Source organism: Haemaphysalis longicornis, unplaced genomic scaffold (assembly GCF_048455015.1).
Source record: "Haemaphysalis longicornis isolate Haplotype H1 unplaced genomic scaffold, Haemaphysalis longicornis Haplotype H1 scaffold_7, whole genome shotgun sequence".
Classification (NCBI taxonomy): Eukaryota; Metazoa; Arthropoda; class Arachnida; order Ixodida; family Ixodidae; genus Haemaphysalis; species Haemaphysalis longicornis.
In genome coordinates, this window is record NW_027526422.1 from 10,301,312 (window position 1) to 10,317,864 (window position 16,553).

The 16,553-nt window shown below is 46.8% G+C and overlaps 1 protein-coding gene across 2 annotated transcripts in view; it reads left to right on the plus strand.

Moving 5' to 3' along the window:
* LOC144144483 (calcium/calmodulin-dependent protein kinase kinase 1) overlaps positions 1 to 16,553 on the plus strand; it is a 275,111-nt gene that overhangs the window by 170,035 nt on the left and 88,523 nt on the right. For both annotated transcript variants that reach the window (XM_077675941.1, XM_077675942.1), the window contains exon 2: positions 5,807 to 5,885. In XM_077675941.1, coding sequence (XP_077532067.1) covers positions 5,807 to 5,885 — 79 coding nt within the window. The remainder of the gene's footprint in view (positions 1 to 5,806; positions 5,886 to 16,553) is intronic.

Sequence of the window (16,553 nt, forward strand, 5' to 3'; positions counted from 1 at the left end):
TACACCACGCAGTTATCAAGCCGCTATAACGCCGCTGAGTCGCCAACGCACGCCGCTGACGACGTAGTTTGAATGCGTTAAAGATATAAGGCGCGTTACTCACACTGATATCAGCGTGGCGTCCGTGGCTTATTCGGTAGAGCGTCGCGCTGCGGCCGCAAAGTCCTCGGATCGAAACCTGGCGCCGGATGCTGTTTCTTTTTTAAATATAGAGGAGCACTGCGGACGCCAACGCCGCCGCCGCCGGCGGTGGATGGTTTGGGGTCGCTTATAAAGTGCATTCGCACTTAAAAAATACATACACACATGTTTGCAGAGTGTTAATGTATAACCTTGAACTGCCGACAAGAACGTGTTTTGCGTCGATGTATTTGTGACGCCACGCGGCGTGGAATTCCACTCAAATATGGTTCTCAGGAACAAAGAAAAGCGGTAAAAGTTTGAAATTTGATTGCTGTAACCATATCGCTCTTGCTCCTTGCACGATGTGGGGCCTCGAATTGCAGGTAGATACTAAAGTCTAGTTTTGTGTCGATACACGGCTTTGACACAAAACTATACTTTAGTAACATGCAATTCTAAGCACCCCACCACAACGAGAGAACCCACGAGTGAGTGATGCCTGAGCGCACTGCAGCACTCAAGAGTGAGTGCTGACAAATGAGTGAGGCAACCGGTAGGTGTGCTTCGCGTCCTCCTCGTTGTGTGGCTCATTTGAACCACGTGACATTTGCGCGGGAGGTTCAAACACGATTTACAACAACATGCTCGCCGTCGGTGACGCGCTGCGAGATAGCGGCGGAGTGGCCCGCACCGCCGTGCATTCGCTGATCACACGATCACTTCCTGAGACGCGGCAGTTATGCGCCGTGACCTAGGAGACTGCAGTTCGCGCTGCACACAAATTTCGTCAGCCATTTTTTTGTCTTTGTCATGTATCCCTCCTGCCGTGGATAAACATTCATCTGGCAGTATTAATTAAATAGATAAAATAAAACAAAATAAATAGCTGCATACGTCCTGCGTTACGCTTTTGCCACTCGCGTGCTTCTGATTTTCCTCTGGAGCTTTCAATTTCTCTCCAACCATAAATTGTTCTATTATTGTTTTTGCGCGCCTCTAAACGCTTCTTTCCTCTTCCATTCTTAATTTTTGAACAAGATTCTTGTACCTCTTATACGTCAACTGCTCATTTCTTATACCTCGGTCTACGTCGGATTCGCCCCCTTAGCGCGTTAGGTATTTGTTAGATTCCTTAGGCGCGTTAGACTCCTGCGAATCGGCAGCTGCTTCCAAAGCATCTCCGTCCCTATACCTCCGCTCAACTTCGATCTGTTCCATAGCAAAGCAGAAGCCCGAGAAATATCCTATGCAAAGCACCCAACTTTGTGTTTACTCCTCTTACAGTCGACGACATTTGCTTCCATATTTACTGTTCAGACCATTTTTGAGTCGTAGGAAAATTAAAATTTCGGTATTGTATGCTTATTCTACTGCCACTTACGTCGTGCGAAATGGTTGCGTACCACGTTTATCGCTGAAAAAAAAAATGTCAGAATCTAACATTAGAAATAGAACGTACGAAATAAATCGCTCTGTTTGTAGTCAACGCGATTGCAAGCATTCATGGATTCGCGGACATCCCCCGAGTGGGAGCTAAATGACTCCGCTCCTGATCAAGACGTTAAGGTTACGAAATTTTGACTAGCCCATAGTTGTTTCCCATTTATAATGGCCTGTTCGCGTTCACCCTATTAGTCGACGCAAGCAATAATACACCTCAAGTTACGCTGCGAAAGACCGTTGGAAATACGTCACATTTCACAGCGAGAAGGCAAAGTGAAATGGAAGTGTGCGATGCTGTGCGAAGCTGGGCGATGCTTGTCACGGGAGTGGCATGTGTGGCGATGGCGAACGCTGTATTTTATTTTGAGGGCGACGGAGCTCTGAAACAAATGGAGGGAAATAACATAAAAAGGCAATAAATAATAAAACCAAATAAATGAAAGCAAATAATCTTACCGACATGTAGAGTATTACCACGGTAGGATAAAGTTTGTTATTTGTAATTATTATTTCATTTCTTGTTTTGGATATTCTTTTCGTTTTTTAGAGGCACGACAAAATGCTGGTTGTAGTGTTGAAAGCAGATATCGAAGCTGACTTAGTTCGGTGCATATCGCTGCACTATTTGTCCGTATTGTTCATTTTATTACACCAAAGTTAAAATTCACGTTCACCTCCCCCTGCTAACTCGCGATTTCGGAAATTTCATACCTCCCCCCCACCCCCGTTATCTCCACGCGTACGCCAAGGATGTAGGGCAAAGTGGAAGCGATAGTTGTTCCTGGAGCACTAAGTCTGAGCCCCACGTACATTGCATCTATAGTGGCGTTACGACTTGCTGCCATGTACACATCGGCCATAGCGCTCGGGAAAAGCCGAGTGGCCTTATATGCGACAGTATGTACTGGCGTGCCTGGAGGTAATTGTAATTTAAATGAGGCAGGGGGATAAGCCCATTCGCTGCAGGTCTTCAAATGACATACGAAAAGAGTTTGTATGCAACGTAAAGTCCTGTCCATTTCTTGTTGGGAAGCGGGAAAAAAACGCACAACGCGAGTATAAGAAATTGTGGCATTTAGGGTTGCCGGCAGCGACAGGACAGACAGAAACCCCAAAACAGAGACAGATATTTCTATTCTTGGTGCGACTAGGCGGACAGATTGACAAAAGGACGGGCAAACACGCCCAGGGATGGATTTGCAGGACAGTATTTTTACAACTTACGGGATGCGGCATCAAATTGCAGTATCCCGTATAAATTGAATGCACCAATGCTGCTCCGCACACTACGCAGACCCTGAAATTACTTTTCTTTTGCGAACCATTTAGAATCAAAACAAAAGCTCTCGCATTTGGAAGCGCGATACCGGGTCTGCAGAATAAAACACCGAAAGCTCAGTTCCCTCTGCTTTGATCGCGCGTCAACATTGGAGGCACCGAGCGACCGAGCGGATGTGTGTCACGTCTTGTGCCGGCGCATAACCGTGGCAATCTATTGCAATAGACCGAGGCGCGCCGTTATCTACGCATCGGCAGACGCGACTCTCCCGTCGCCGTCAACGTTCGCAACTGGAAACGAAACGTCCAAGCCTGGAAACCACCGAGACGCCATTGTTTGTTCGCCGGATCTCCGCGTCGATACCGAAGCTGCATTCTGCGCGACTAGACAGCCGAACCGACGTGAGTCGAATTGCTCGCGTGCAGAGCATAGCTCGAAACGTGCGTAGCGCATCGCAAACGTTTACCCTCCTTTGCGTGCGTGCCGGTTCCAGAGTATTGCCTCAGCCGCAAGCAAGCTCGGGCGCTTTTTTTTTTTATTCCCTGAATTTGTTTCCACGTTCAGAGCCTGAACGATTATACTTTAGTATTCCACAAATTTTCCGGTACGTGATAGTTCCCGAGAAAGAGCAAACATTCGGGTAACAGTCGTCAGGCAGATGGCAAACGGTAGCGGCGTGTCGGCCTACGCCTTCAGATTGTATGCAGTGCAACAAACTACAAACGTGCCACTCTCTGCAGCAGCGTGGTGATTCTCCTAGGTGGAAGATTAGTCTTCTGGTAGGCGGGATCTCTGGTCGCTTTTGTGAACCGCCCTCTTGCGCCACGATAGCACGAAAGGATGATGAGAGAGAGAGAGAGAGAGAGAGAGAGAGAGAGAGAGAGAGAGAGAGAGAGAGAGAGAGAGAGAGAGAGAGAGAGAGAGAGAGAGAGAGAGAGAGAGAGAGAGAGAGAGAGGTGCCGGCTTTAACTATTTGTTTCCGAACAAACACAGCATCGCCAGACATTGAACAAACTTCGAGGGAACCAGGAACAGTGTGACTTTTAGTCGAGACAAAAAGTCGTTCAGCGTGTAGTGTCCCTTTAGCGCCGCACGCACGACGAGCTTAACCTCTTGAATGTTGCGCAATAAAATACTTCATAATGCTTAATAAATAATGAGAATTTATTACTTTTTGAAGGGTCAATAAGGAGTGGAAACAGGTTTGACGTTATCGGTATATTACAGGGCCGCGAATACAAATACACCTTCACGGGAGCAGCTCAACTGGCTTAATAAAGGGACCGTGCAACACTTTCGATATGCCCGTTCACTCTTTCTATCGCGTCTGGAGCCACAGCGCGTCTGGACATACAGACTATGACATACTGACGACTATGTTAATAGTTCTGGCCCATATTACGTCAATGTGGCGAGAAATTTTAAAGTGTTTTAGTATTTCTTGCGTTTTCTGATTGAAAACACGTATTTTGTGGCTGGATCAGAGCTTAGTAAGTTACCAAAGGCAAATTATTTCGAACTGAACAGAAGTTGTAGTTTGTCTTCATGACATCTTTAAACTCAGCTGACACCGTAACCAGTCGTATCTATTATAGTGCACTTCAGTAAAATATGCTGTTGGGCTAGTTGGTGCCTATTTATTGCTTCAAGAAAAAGATGCGCTTCTCTCTCATCTTTCTTCGTTTTTTTTCTGTCGTGGTTTGTAGCGCTGTTTTTCTAGAATCATTATGTGCATTCTAAGACAATGTGGGGGCTCAGCTTCACTGAATTGCACTTATCGGTAACTTTCGGTGAATGAATTTCGGCGAATGACTATGACGAGCGTACGATTTGGCACAAATGTTTCGGTCAGCGCCGTGGCATGACGTAATGCAAGCATAACGTTAATTCTGCACTGCGCAGTGCCGCAGCGTACATCAGATGAATGTATGAATGTATGCGCGCAATTCGCCGGTTGCTTTGTCGGCGGCATTCACTGATCCCTCAAGTGCACTGTGGGGACGGTAAACCAATGGATTGCCTTGGTTAAGCCACGCCTCCAGAACATTTAGCCAGAACCTTATTTCCGCATGAGGGACCATTTATGCGCTTACAGAGACACTGACATGGATTTCTCGTCCGGTTTCAGTCGATCAACGTACCAATCGAATTACCGAACAACTAAAAACTCGGCGTGACCAAAAAACTTGGCCATGTATCTGCTCCTTTCCTTGCAAATGTCGAGGAAAGACGATGGTATTTCGTCGAAATTTGCCAAGTAAATGTCTCCCTTCACTTTCCCGCACACCTCTCATGCTGTTCCTCTTCCGTCGCGCTCCTCCCAAGGTAGACACTCTAGATGTTTTCTGAAGTCAATTTGAATTTGCCGCGTTCCACTGCTCCAAGTCGGGTGTCTCGATGCCAGCGTTGCCGTACGGGGGAGACGCGCTTCAATTGAGGCACATTACTTCAAAGTTTATACAACCATGTTGACCTACTCCGCGTGCGTTCCAAGCGGAACATGGAACTTATCTAGTGGAACCTTTCGTAAGTGTTGCCGCTTGATTTTTTAAAATGCCGCCAGAAGCTGTAGTGGCGCGGGCGACAGCAGGCGACAGAGTGAATGCAGTGGATGTAGTATTTCTAGTGCTGCCTCAAAAATCAAGAATCAATGTATGTTTTATAAAGGAACGCTGAAAATATCACTTATGTATTGATTTTCTGCCTCATATTAAGGTAATGGTTTGTTATTGTTCAGCAATGTTGAGGAGTATAAACAGTGCCACCGGACGTAAATGTTTGTATTTGGCTGTGGGTATATAAAACTACTCCGCAGCTTGTGCTTGACTTTGGCCGGGTGGCTGAATCGAGTCACAGACAGACAGACAGACAGACAGACAGACACGGAGCCAGTTCAAATTCACCTGAGCTGAGATTTGAACTTGTGGTTAATGCGTTTTCCCCCTCTTTCTGTCTTTCCAGGGCCGAGTTGCTTGCGCCAGTCCTGGGGGTCGTTCGGCGAGAGGCGAGTGCGACCTCCCAAGATAGGTGATTTACCCCGGTGAGTTGGACCTTCCTGATCCCGAAGTTATGGCTCAGGGGCTAAGGCCGCTGGACCCAAGGACGCGGGTTCGACCCCCTGCCGCCTCGGCTGGGTGACGGGGAAAATCTAAGGTGATGCACTGATAGGTGAGGTATTTTTTGCGCTTAAGTATAGGAGGAGGGGTTTGTTTTCACCGTGCAAACGAAGCTTGATCTCGTTTCCAACTACTATAATAAATGACAGACCTTTCTGCAGGAACGTAAAAGCCCGCTTGTCATGGTGTTGCTGCTAAAGCACTTTGTTGTTCCACCACGGACGCCACCACCTGGAGGGCCACCTTCTGCTTTTTTTTTTTTATTTTTTTGTCAATTGGAAAAATGAATCCCCGTTGTCTTAAAGGGGTCCTGAAATTCCTTCCGCCGATGCATGGATGTACATGTAACCAAATAAAGCAATGTATTAGCAATCTCCTCCTGCAAGAATTTTGTTAAAGCGATGAGTATTAGCTGAGAAATCGTAAATCAAAAACCGCGAATTATCGTCGCGCCGTATTTCCTCCTCTTTTCAACTGTTTCTTCGCTGTTGGCCTCCCCTCCCATGATGCTCCGCTCCTCAGCGGTGACGTACTTCCGCTATTCCTCTCCCACAGACTGCCGTCTGCTACGGGCCAGCTCTTTCGGCTTTTTCATCTCTGTAGACACCATGGACACAGGCTGAAAAAGCGAACGAATGACCTGGCCGCATGTGTGCGGCCTGGCCTTGCCCTTTCGCGGTGTACGTAGGTGCAGTTGGTATCGGCGGCGAACTCGCAGCCGCGTGGGGAGAATCGTGCGCTCGTTCCCTTTGGTGCACCGCGCACTGTTTATCCAAAAAGCGCGGTCTCAGATGTGGCCCCGCTGGTGCCGGGTGTTATTTTGCGGTGGTTGTAATTCCTACTACCGGCGGCATGTGAAAAAAGACATTTTCAACCGACACAGAACCCGTGCACAAAACGCGCCGGATCGGATCGCTTTATCAGCGGCGATGAACGTGAAGGCGAAGAGCAAACCAACGCTGCACTCGATCAGCGAGAACCCGTGTTCTGACAAGCTGCACCCGTGTGTTGCATTCAACACTCACGGGAAAGCGTTTGTTTGCACTTGTTTGGATAGTCGTAAAATGTCCAAACACTCCGGCACTCCGCTAGCAGATCAGCCGGCGAGACATTTCGGAAAACATTTGACAGATGGCGCCGTATGCATTAGTGTGTCGCTACGCAAAACTGATGAGACGCTCTACTAAAACTCCCATCGCGGTGTCACGTAGCGGGACGCAAAAATTTAGCGTTTAGCGTATGCAAAGGCCACAAACGCTGTACTAAAACTCTATTAGCAGCAAAATAGCGTGCGTATGTGAAACCGCTTGCGTTTACAAAGCTGCACGCCGAGCGCGTACGTTTCAAACCTAGTGACATCGTTTAAATACACTTGCAAGCACAGTGTAACGTAGTTAGATATCAACCGTATGCTCAGGCGACAAGCAAGAGCTTGTTTTATGTGGGGCGGAGATTGCGCATAAAGGCCCGTTCGCACTTGCGACGAAAGCGAGTGAGAGCGGCAGGAATTCCGTCGCTTTGTCGCGCGACGATCGTTTTTGTCGAATGGTCGGAACAAATTTTGGTTGCGCGACAGAATTCCCGTCACTTTCGCTCGCTTTCGTCGCAAGCGGGAATGGAAAGTTCTGCCGCTGCCGTCTGCTACGCAGCTCGGTGGTAACCGCGCGATCTGCTCGGGCCGGATGAACGCGCACACTCCCGCACGGCAGCGCCCCAAGCTGCAGCCGGCCGCGTACATCGCTCCGGGCTCCCGCCTGGAGCCCGCCCTCGGCACACTAGCCAGTATATTTCAGGCACTATAATGGAGGAAAGATTTTTTGCTTCCGATGAACCTAGTTCTTTGCCCCTGTGTTTTTAAATACGTGTTAGCACGTCGTCCTCACGCAGCTCTGTATCGTCGTAGCATCGCTGACTGTCCGAACGAAGCTTGCAGCTAAGCCAATGCAGCGACCGAAGCTGTGTGTGTGTGTGTGCATCGCCTCCTGTGTGTTGTGGACGCGTTCGTTTCGCGATGAAATGCGACATTGTACTTCTGCGGGTGGATAGTGCTTCCCATGGTCTGGATTATCTTTCTCGAACGACGTACCACTCAACCTCGCATGGGGTATGTGCAGTGTGCCTGGCTAAAAGCCTTCTTGCTTGCGCGCCAGAGTTGTGACTTGCTGCTCGTCCCCGCAAACCGGGTGTGAGGTGAGTGCCGAATTTACGACGGGCAGGAGGAGGCAACTCATCGTCTGTCAATCGCGGTTCAGACTTGCAACGCATGTTGTGACGTTGCGTTCGTTCGAAACGCATCTCTGGATTGTTTTGAAGTTGAATAAAATGTACGCGTCAAACCCGGGCATTCGGCTCAGGGCGTTCTCTGCGATTGCACCAAAGAAGTGCCACGGGACTTTCTTTATGGTACGTACTCACGTAAGATAAAATCCACGTCGTGTTATGGCCGTGTTGCATTCAATACAAACGGTTAAGCGTTTGTTTACACTTGTTTCGTTTGTCGTAAAATGTCAAAGCACTCCGGCACTCCGCTGGCAGATCAGCCGGTGAGCCGACGCTGAGCAGACGACTCATCTCTTTGCCGGAAGTGCGTGAAAAAGCCGCCCAATAGCAGGATGTCTAGCTCATGACGAACATCTGGGAATCGATGATGTAGACATGTGAAGATGGCGGCGTCCAAAAACACGAAGGAAAGGGTGAGAAAAAAGCGACAAACTTTGCAACAAAAGTGTGAGCTTTCCGCTGCGCGTAAAAGAGTAATACTTGGCACAGGTGACGTTGGCGACCCAATCTAGCGATTGCGCTAGTTCATTTAGTGTGCTCAAAATGCCTTTCAGGGCCCCTTTAAATGAATCCCGAACCTGGTGTGTTTCCCAAAGCTCGCACCTCTTGCTTCGGCCCAACCCTAAAGCAAATATGGAAACTGCGGACAAAAATAAATCGTTTCTACCCGGGAATTAACTGAGAGAGATTTTTAATTTGCTGCGAAGCATGAAAACCTTTCGAGTTTTGGGCGGGGTGCTTCAGAATAACAACTAGAATAACAACTGGCGCCCTTTGAAGTGCGCCAAGCGTTGCATGAACTTATATAACTCCTTGGACGGATTTTATCTCGTCAATCTTGAGTTTCCAAGGACATGGGTTCGATTCCCGGCCACGACGGCCGCTTTTTTGCTGGAGGCGGAAAGCGAAAACGCCCGTGTATTCGAGATTTCGGCGCTCGTCAAAGACCCAGGTCGTCAAGATTAACCAGGAGCCCTCCACTACGACGCGCCTCATCGCTTGTGTAGCGTCGGCGCGTTAAATTGCACAATCAATCAGTCAATTAATCTTGCGTTTAACCACAGTATTATGAAGTATCGGTGTTTGGCGCTGTTATGGAGAATAAATTGAATTTCTGTGTAATTCGTGCCAGTATCATCATCATCAGTGCACTTACACAGCGGTGAATGTACTAGAATAGAGTTACTAGTGAGAGAAACTGTTACAGCGTTACATAATGATTGTATTGTGATAATGTATGATATTTTATGCCCAAGAAGGCACCAGCTACGAGCAAGGTGAACGATGAATAATCGCATTTTGATTATTTATTCATCCGTCAAGTTTCTTATTTCATATTCTACAATCGCTGATCAGCTAAAGGGCTAGTCAGCAAGGAGGCAGCGCCGCAAAAGCCGTCATCTATATGTTAACGTGTCATTTAAAATATATGCAACCAGGGGCGAAATTATAGGGAAAAAAGACGCAACGAGTGTATATGAAGCTTAAGTACATCAGTAACTTTTTGTAGATTAAGAAGTAATGCATACATCTAATCCTAAGAGGTTCTAGGGTACGACGCGCACTAGTCCGCGCCCGTGGCTCAGGTGCTGAGGTGTTCCGCCGCTAAGCACCGTGCAATGAGCTCGATGCCCAGCCATGGTGGCCCTAGCTCATGACGAAAGTGAAACAGGAGGAAAAATGCTAAGCAATCGCTCTTGAACGAGTGATAAGAACCTCCAAGCCGGCTGTCATTGACGCCCCTGGTATTCTGACGCGCACACGCCCAGGTTATCATGCGAAAGTGTTACTTTTCGCGCACAAAGACACGTTTTTGTGCCCAAATGCTATCATAGAATCTGCATTTGTCACATCCAGCTTCTGGGCTGGTGCCATCTTCTGTGTTTGTCCACGTTTCTGCTTGGCGCGAATTACGGTGCGAAGTTTACTACGGGCGAGAAATCTCAGCACGAAGGGCTTTTTAGGCCCTTGTAACAGCGAAGACAGTGCGGTGAGGGGCTTTAAAGCTCTTGTGCGTTTCCTAAGAGACTGTGGACTCGACTCCAGCTGGTGACTAACTCTGTCACTATTTATTTTTGTATGTGTGTGAGTGCGTCCGTCTGATGGATTTTCTCAGGCTCGTTTTTCCTTTTCTTATTTGTATTATGCCGCTCCAGCAAAGCCGCTGCAGCTAAGTTTCAGTCAGGTTTTAATTAGTCGGAAAGACCAAAATGATCAAACCGATTCCCGGCTGTACTGGTGTCCGCTCGTATTCCAAAGTCCGAGCATGCCAATCATTGCAGTATCGTTTTTGTAGCACCGCTGATAGCCACTGTGACACCTTGATTCGATGTTTGTCTCTACTGCCACTCTGTAATAGCAATTTTGTTAGCGCTTGCTCTTGCATATCAATATTTCTTGTGTGTTATATAAATTGTCATGAAATAAAGGCATTGCGTTGAGCCCCGTCTCGTACATCGTATTATCCAAGATCAAATACCAATCCTGACGCACATTTTGGAAAAATAACTTTAGCCAGGATTAACACGGGCGTTCAAAGCTTTGAAAAAAAAATTGCTAGGACAATGTTCCGTGCTAAAAATGCTTACAAGCGCACCATTTCGCGTTTGCTCAAGTAAAATCACATGACGCAAATTAGCCCCACACCATCCACTGCAACCCACCAACAAAATCTATCAACCATTTCTCTTTCTCACGATAGAAAAGAAGAATAGAAAGTGGACAGGTTAACCTGGCCTCGCATGAAGGAGTAGTAATACACGCCTCTGGGGAGCAGCTAGCCTTGGGGAAGAGCGGGGAGCCAGCTATTGCTGCCACGACGAGCGTTGCATCAGTCTCGCAGCCAACATCAAGTGCCTGTCCACGAACTCACTTCGACGCTCCTCCTTGCCTTTTTTTATTTCGCTAAGACTCAAGTTCAAATGTTTGCTTAAGAACCCTTGCGTAAACTCTACCACAAGCATACATTCTTTCTTTTTATTCTCGGTGTATTTTTTCTTAACACAGCACTTGACCCGAGCTCGGCCTGATTCGATTACCACTTGGGAGTTCCGTAGAAAGTCGAGTTCACTGTTCTTCAGCCACGTTAAAACAAGAAGTGCAGAAGAAATAAGGGCGACAGTTTTTCGGCACTGCGCGGGAATAAAAACAAGAAGAAAAGGATAACGAGAGAGAATAAGAAGCAGTCCCTATTTTAGGAGCCAAAATCTGACTCGGAGTAAGTTCGAGAAGCACTCAAAAACCCTTGATCCTTCGTTCCTTTCATAAGCCATGCGTAACGTTTCCAAGGTGCGCACCAGAGAGCCTTGAGTGCGAAGCCTTACCGCTGCTGTTCTGCTTTGCATAAGATTCGCGTGAAGTCTCGTACTGGCGCCGCGCTCGGACAAGTCCCTCGTTTTAAAGTCACACGCGAATAGAAAGTTTTCCCGTACCTGTGGTTACTTTCCGCTGCGCCTACACGAAAGAGGGCCGAACTGGATGTTATTTTACTTTTCGTGCGACGAAAGCTTTGTGAATGTTCGCATTCCTAGCTATTTTTAACGTTATAAGTTGAAACGAATTTGTTTTTTGTTTTTTTCGAACTGGAGAGAGCGGCAGAAAACCTTATTCCTGTAGCTCTTCGCCGGGTTGTTCCGTGATTAATGGGACCCTACCACATAAATAAATATTAATTGAAATCGAAGTGTAAAGCTTGAATTTTGTCACGCGCGCATACAAAAGTAGACTCTATAAAGGTTGAAGCCAGGCCTCTGTTTTCCTTAGCATAAAATCACAGGTTCTAGCTTTTTAGAACGTTTACGGTCTCCCTTAGTTGGGTGGCAGCGAAGAGCGACAAGACCGGGCGGAGAGTGGACAATATGCACAAAAGCTGCATCCTGTAATCAATTAATTTCTGGCAAGGACAGGCGAGCTGCATGAAGAGGCGAAAAACAGAAGAAAAGCTTACTCAAAATGGCAGGGATCGTTGTAAGTAGAAAGTTAAAGCACGGAGCGGAGCCCGAACAGACAGAAATGTGGCTTAGCGGAAGGATGAATTTGGAAGACTAAAGTCTGGAACATCACAAATAAGCGCGGCATGAAACTACGGGAGCATCAAAGACACAAAACCGCTTGTGCCGGAGTTTTTTTTTTTTTTTCTTGCCTTTGTTACTTTTTTTTACCCAACGGCCGTCGTAATGAATCATTTGAGAGCCGCTCAATATTTCATTCGATTCGGCTGAATTCCACGCCGCCATCATTTGTGAAACACGTCACGTACATGAAGAGCGTGCGGAGACTGGAGCGCCCCCTACCTTTCTGTGTTCGTATCCGCTTACGATCTTTAAAAAACTGTGCTCCGAAAGAAGCCCACGAAGGCCACTTCAATTAAGGTTCCGAGCGTTAGTTTATATCTCGCTACAATTTAAATCGGCACACTCGAATAATGTCTTATCACGAGGGTACTGCACAAAATTTGTCGGTGTGTATGCCAAGAGTAAACTTTGATGGCGCAGTCGTCCTCGCAAAATCACAGTCAACATTTTTACTGAGAAGCAGTGTACCATTACCATTTATGCAAATTTTCGTGGCGATGCCAGCAGAAAACTATCAGGCAGGCACATAAGGCAGGCACATACCTAACCAGGTGGACGAGCCATACCGGTAAAGATTACAGTTGCCTAAGCTACTCCGAGTGTAAAAGTATCTAACAGCATAGAAATCACTTTGTGACATCACCACGGTTTCATATATAAAAAGAGAGACCGGTATAGCACCTCCTTCAGTTCATTTCAGGCTACCTTGGGTAGACCACGGAAATTAAACACGCCAGAAGAACAGCCAGAAAAAGAACATCAAGCAGTCGTGAATGTCGTTGTGCAGTAATATAAAGTGTGGTTAAGTACACTTGACTAGTCTCTGGTTTCACTCTTTGTAGAGCCACGTGTGAGAATTCAAGTGACATCTCATGGGTAATTGTTGCAGGTGTCGTTTACAGCTTCGCAGTTCAATAACCTTTACAGCGTGAATTGGACCATCTTTTATTTGTTTAAACAACCTATTCAATTCGAAAATTCTGTAAATTATTGGAATTAAGACGCTGTTAGCACTATACCTCAGTTTCAAGCACTTCACCATCAGATATGCAATCATTTTTAATGGGTTAATGTACGCTACCACATTGCCTTGCGCTGAACCCGCACAACACATCCTTAGGAACTAGCCTTTAAACATGCAGGAACCAGTGGCATTCCCTCATTAACTGTTAAATATAGAGCTATTGAAAATATGTATCCAATATCACGTTGGCGTTTTTCCTCGTCCGACAACTAACAACATCGTTAGGTTCCTTTCTCCTGAAATGACTATCAAGCGACTAACCATCTGTGATCAACACTGTGCGCAACCCCACGGCGTTCAGGGGAACAAATAAAACAAATGCGCAATTACTCAAGCAGTATTTCACATGTATAAGCGAAAATTGCGCTGTCAAGCCCACATATTTCCGGACAAAACATCAGAGAAATCTTTGCGCTCTTGGCGTTGTATACCGGTTACTGTTTTGATTCTCATACTTGTCTTGCATAGAATTGTATCGCCCTGTTTTGAAGCTACTTAATTCCGTACCGAATTTCCCGCTGTGAAAAAGGGAAGGGTTGTAATCGCGCCCAAGTTCGCGCATTCGTCGACTTGACACGTTCGCCGGCTGCACGGAACGCGCATCCATCGCGGCTCCGGCTCTCGATCAGGATGCGTCCTGCCGCACGCCTTTCGCGGCAGCCTACGACTAAAGTGCAGCCATGGACAAACGAAATGCAATCACGAAATTGTGAACCTCAACACACGAATAGCGTGATTTCTCTCCGTGCAAGTCAAATTGACGCATCGCTTAATTACAGTAATAAAGTTGGCAAATGCGGTTTTCCAAGTAAGCGCCCTTATTGGACCTCCACTAACAGCGTTTTTTTTTTAATTTTGCGTGTTCTGGTTCATATTTTCACGTTCGAATTTCATTTGTCTATTACCGTACGTGGTTTTCAGCGAATCCAACTTAATGTATAATAATAAGGAATAATGTATATCTGTCTCTCACTTCGTGATGCCCTTTTTTTAGGACTGCCTGGTTTTAAAGCTAAAGCCTTAGATGCCTAATCAAGCCCGAAAAGCGACCATCGTCAGCATCAATACGCATGGTACCAAAATCGCCACCACCGTAGAGAGAAAATAAGTTTAAAAATTGGCTGACGATTACGATACTCCCAAATATGAAATGTCAGCGCATCTTGAACTGCACTCTTCACGGTGACGGCGCATAGCTGCTTCGTCTCAGGAAGTGATCGCGTCATCGGTGAACACATGACAGCGTGCTCTACTCTGGCGTTATCTCGCAGCGCGTCGCCGCTTCCGAGCATGTCTCGTGCGGCATGGGCATAGCGCCCTCCTCCTCCTCACACTTCCTCCTCCGCTTTCCTGCTTGCTCTATCTCGCCTATCTCCGGTGTCCTGTTCGCTCATCTGGTTACAAGGTGGCCGGCGGTGCCGCGAAACACAGGATGGGGCGCTTAAGAGCTGCGCTCTAAAACACGTTTTCTGGTGGGAGAAGAGCAAGAGCCAAGTTCGTTACCAGTGCTCTAACTTGGCACCGTGCCACAGTGGGAACAAGAATTAGCTTGATGTGTGCCGCGTAACTGCTTTACGTGGCGGCGCGTGAATAGAACAGGCGCTCGCAGAGGCGAGCTCTCACACTGGGGTGGCTGCCGCGGAGATTGCGGCTGCAGTCTGCATGTACATTGGAGTAATTTGCGCTAAAAAACGAAGAAACGAAAGCGAACAGAGACGCAAACATGACGTAGTCCTAAAGAAGCCTTTGATAAATGCTAAGCTTTCGCCTTCAAAGCACGTAGCCAAACGTTAGTTCCAGGGGTGTTTTATCTTTATGGGTGATGACAAAAATATGAAGCTTATAACCAACCCCGTCGGCGCTTTGTCGTTATGAAAATGCTTAACAATGCAAGACTTTCTCGCATTTTCGGGTATAGCGCGAGAACTCACCACAAATTTTTTATAAAAGATCCATTAATTTTCGAATGTCCGTGGAGCTAAATAATAATTCCTCGCAAAGAGATAGGACGACCTTTAACCCACAACACCTGCAAAATACGCTGCCAAACGGAGCGACTCTTCACATTTTAGGTTCCTCTGAACTCCTATTTTAAATAAGAAGCGCCGATCAGTCTTCAGACGCTGCTGCATGGCTCCTGATTGTCTTCATTTTCCTCAGTTAAGTTAGGAAAGCATTATCCGGGCGATACAAAGGGCCTTTGGTCCAACCTCTCAGTTAACCTGGAGGTCAGGTATATAATCATTGTCCCCTCCTTGTAAGATTAGTCTGCGCACAAATTCTTCTTCTCTGCCGCTAATTGAACACGCTGTCGTGCAAAGCAAAGACTTTCGAGTGATTTTGTACTTTTATTTGCTCTATCCCTTTCGGTGGAATGACCTCTGGTTGAGACTTCGGTTCTTTAATCATTTTTTGTTCCCTTTCAGTTTGCCTGAACCGTGCAACGGCATTTTCTCTCTTGGTTATTTTGGTTATCCCACAGCAAGGCTGGGCCGTGAGGAAGCCTATGCGGAGCTCGTGTCGTTCCATAGCTGCCGCGGGGAATACGACTAAAACTAATTAGTGCTAACGTCGTCATCCCGAGCCCTCAGCGTTCGTCAGATTTCTTCGTAAACCGGGCAATTTACGAACGTGCCTCAAAATAAGGGCGGAATAAAGAAGCTGCTCTATGGACGACCAGGCGCAGCGATTTTTGATGGCGGTAATAAGGATTCTAAACCGGCCAAACATGATTTAACAGCTAATACGTCGTTATTATTACGTCAGCCATTTTGTAGTTTCGTTCTTGTCGGTTAAAAATTTTTGAAACTGCGGTGTAGTGGCTAAATGTTGATACCGATGACAGTAAATAATTAGTTTCTCTTTCATTCTTCTACGGAGCATTTCAGCCAGACTTATATGGCTACTGTTCCATGTATCCTTCATGTCCGCGGACTAAAACTCCTGAGGCTACACGTGTTTTTGTAAGGCTTACAACAGCCGACGCGTTGTAAAACGAATGAACGATGGTGACGCTGTTTGCGTCACCATCGATGTCACGCGCCGATCGAAACATTTATTTGGACATCAAGCTTGTGCGTCTCATCACTGGGATAGGCATTTTGAGCAGCTAAGTTATCCCTAGGCGTCATTTTTGAGATCTGTAGAACCAAAATGAAAGCGTTCGTATGCGTGTATCTGTGTGTCTGTCTTAAGAGTGATGGCCGACAACGTTA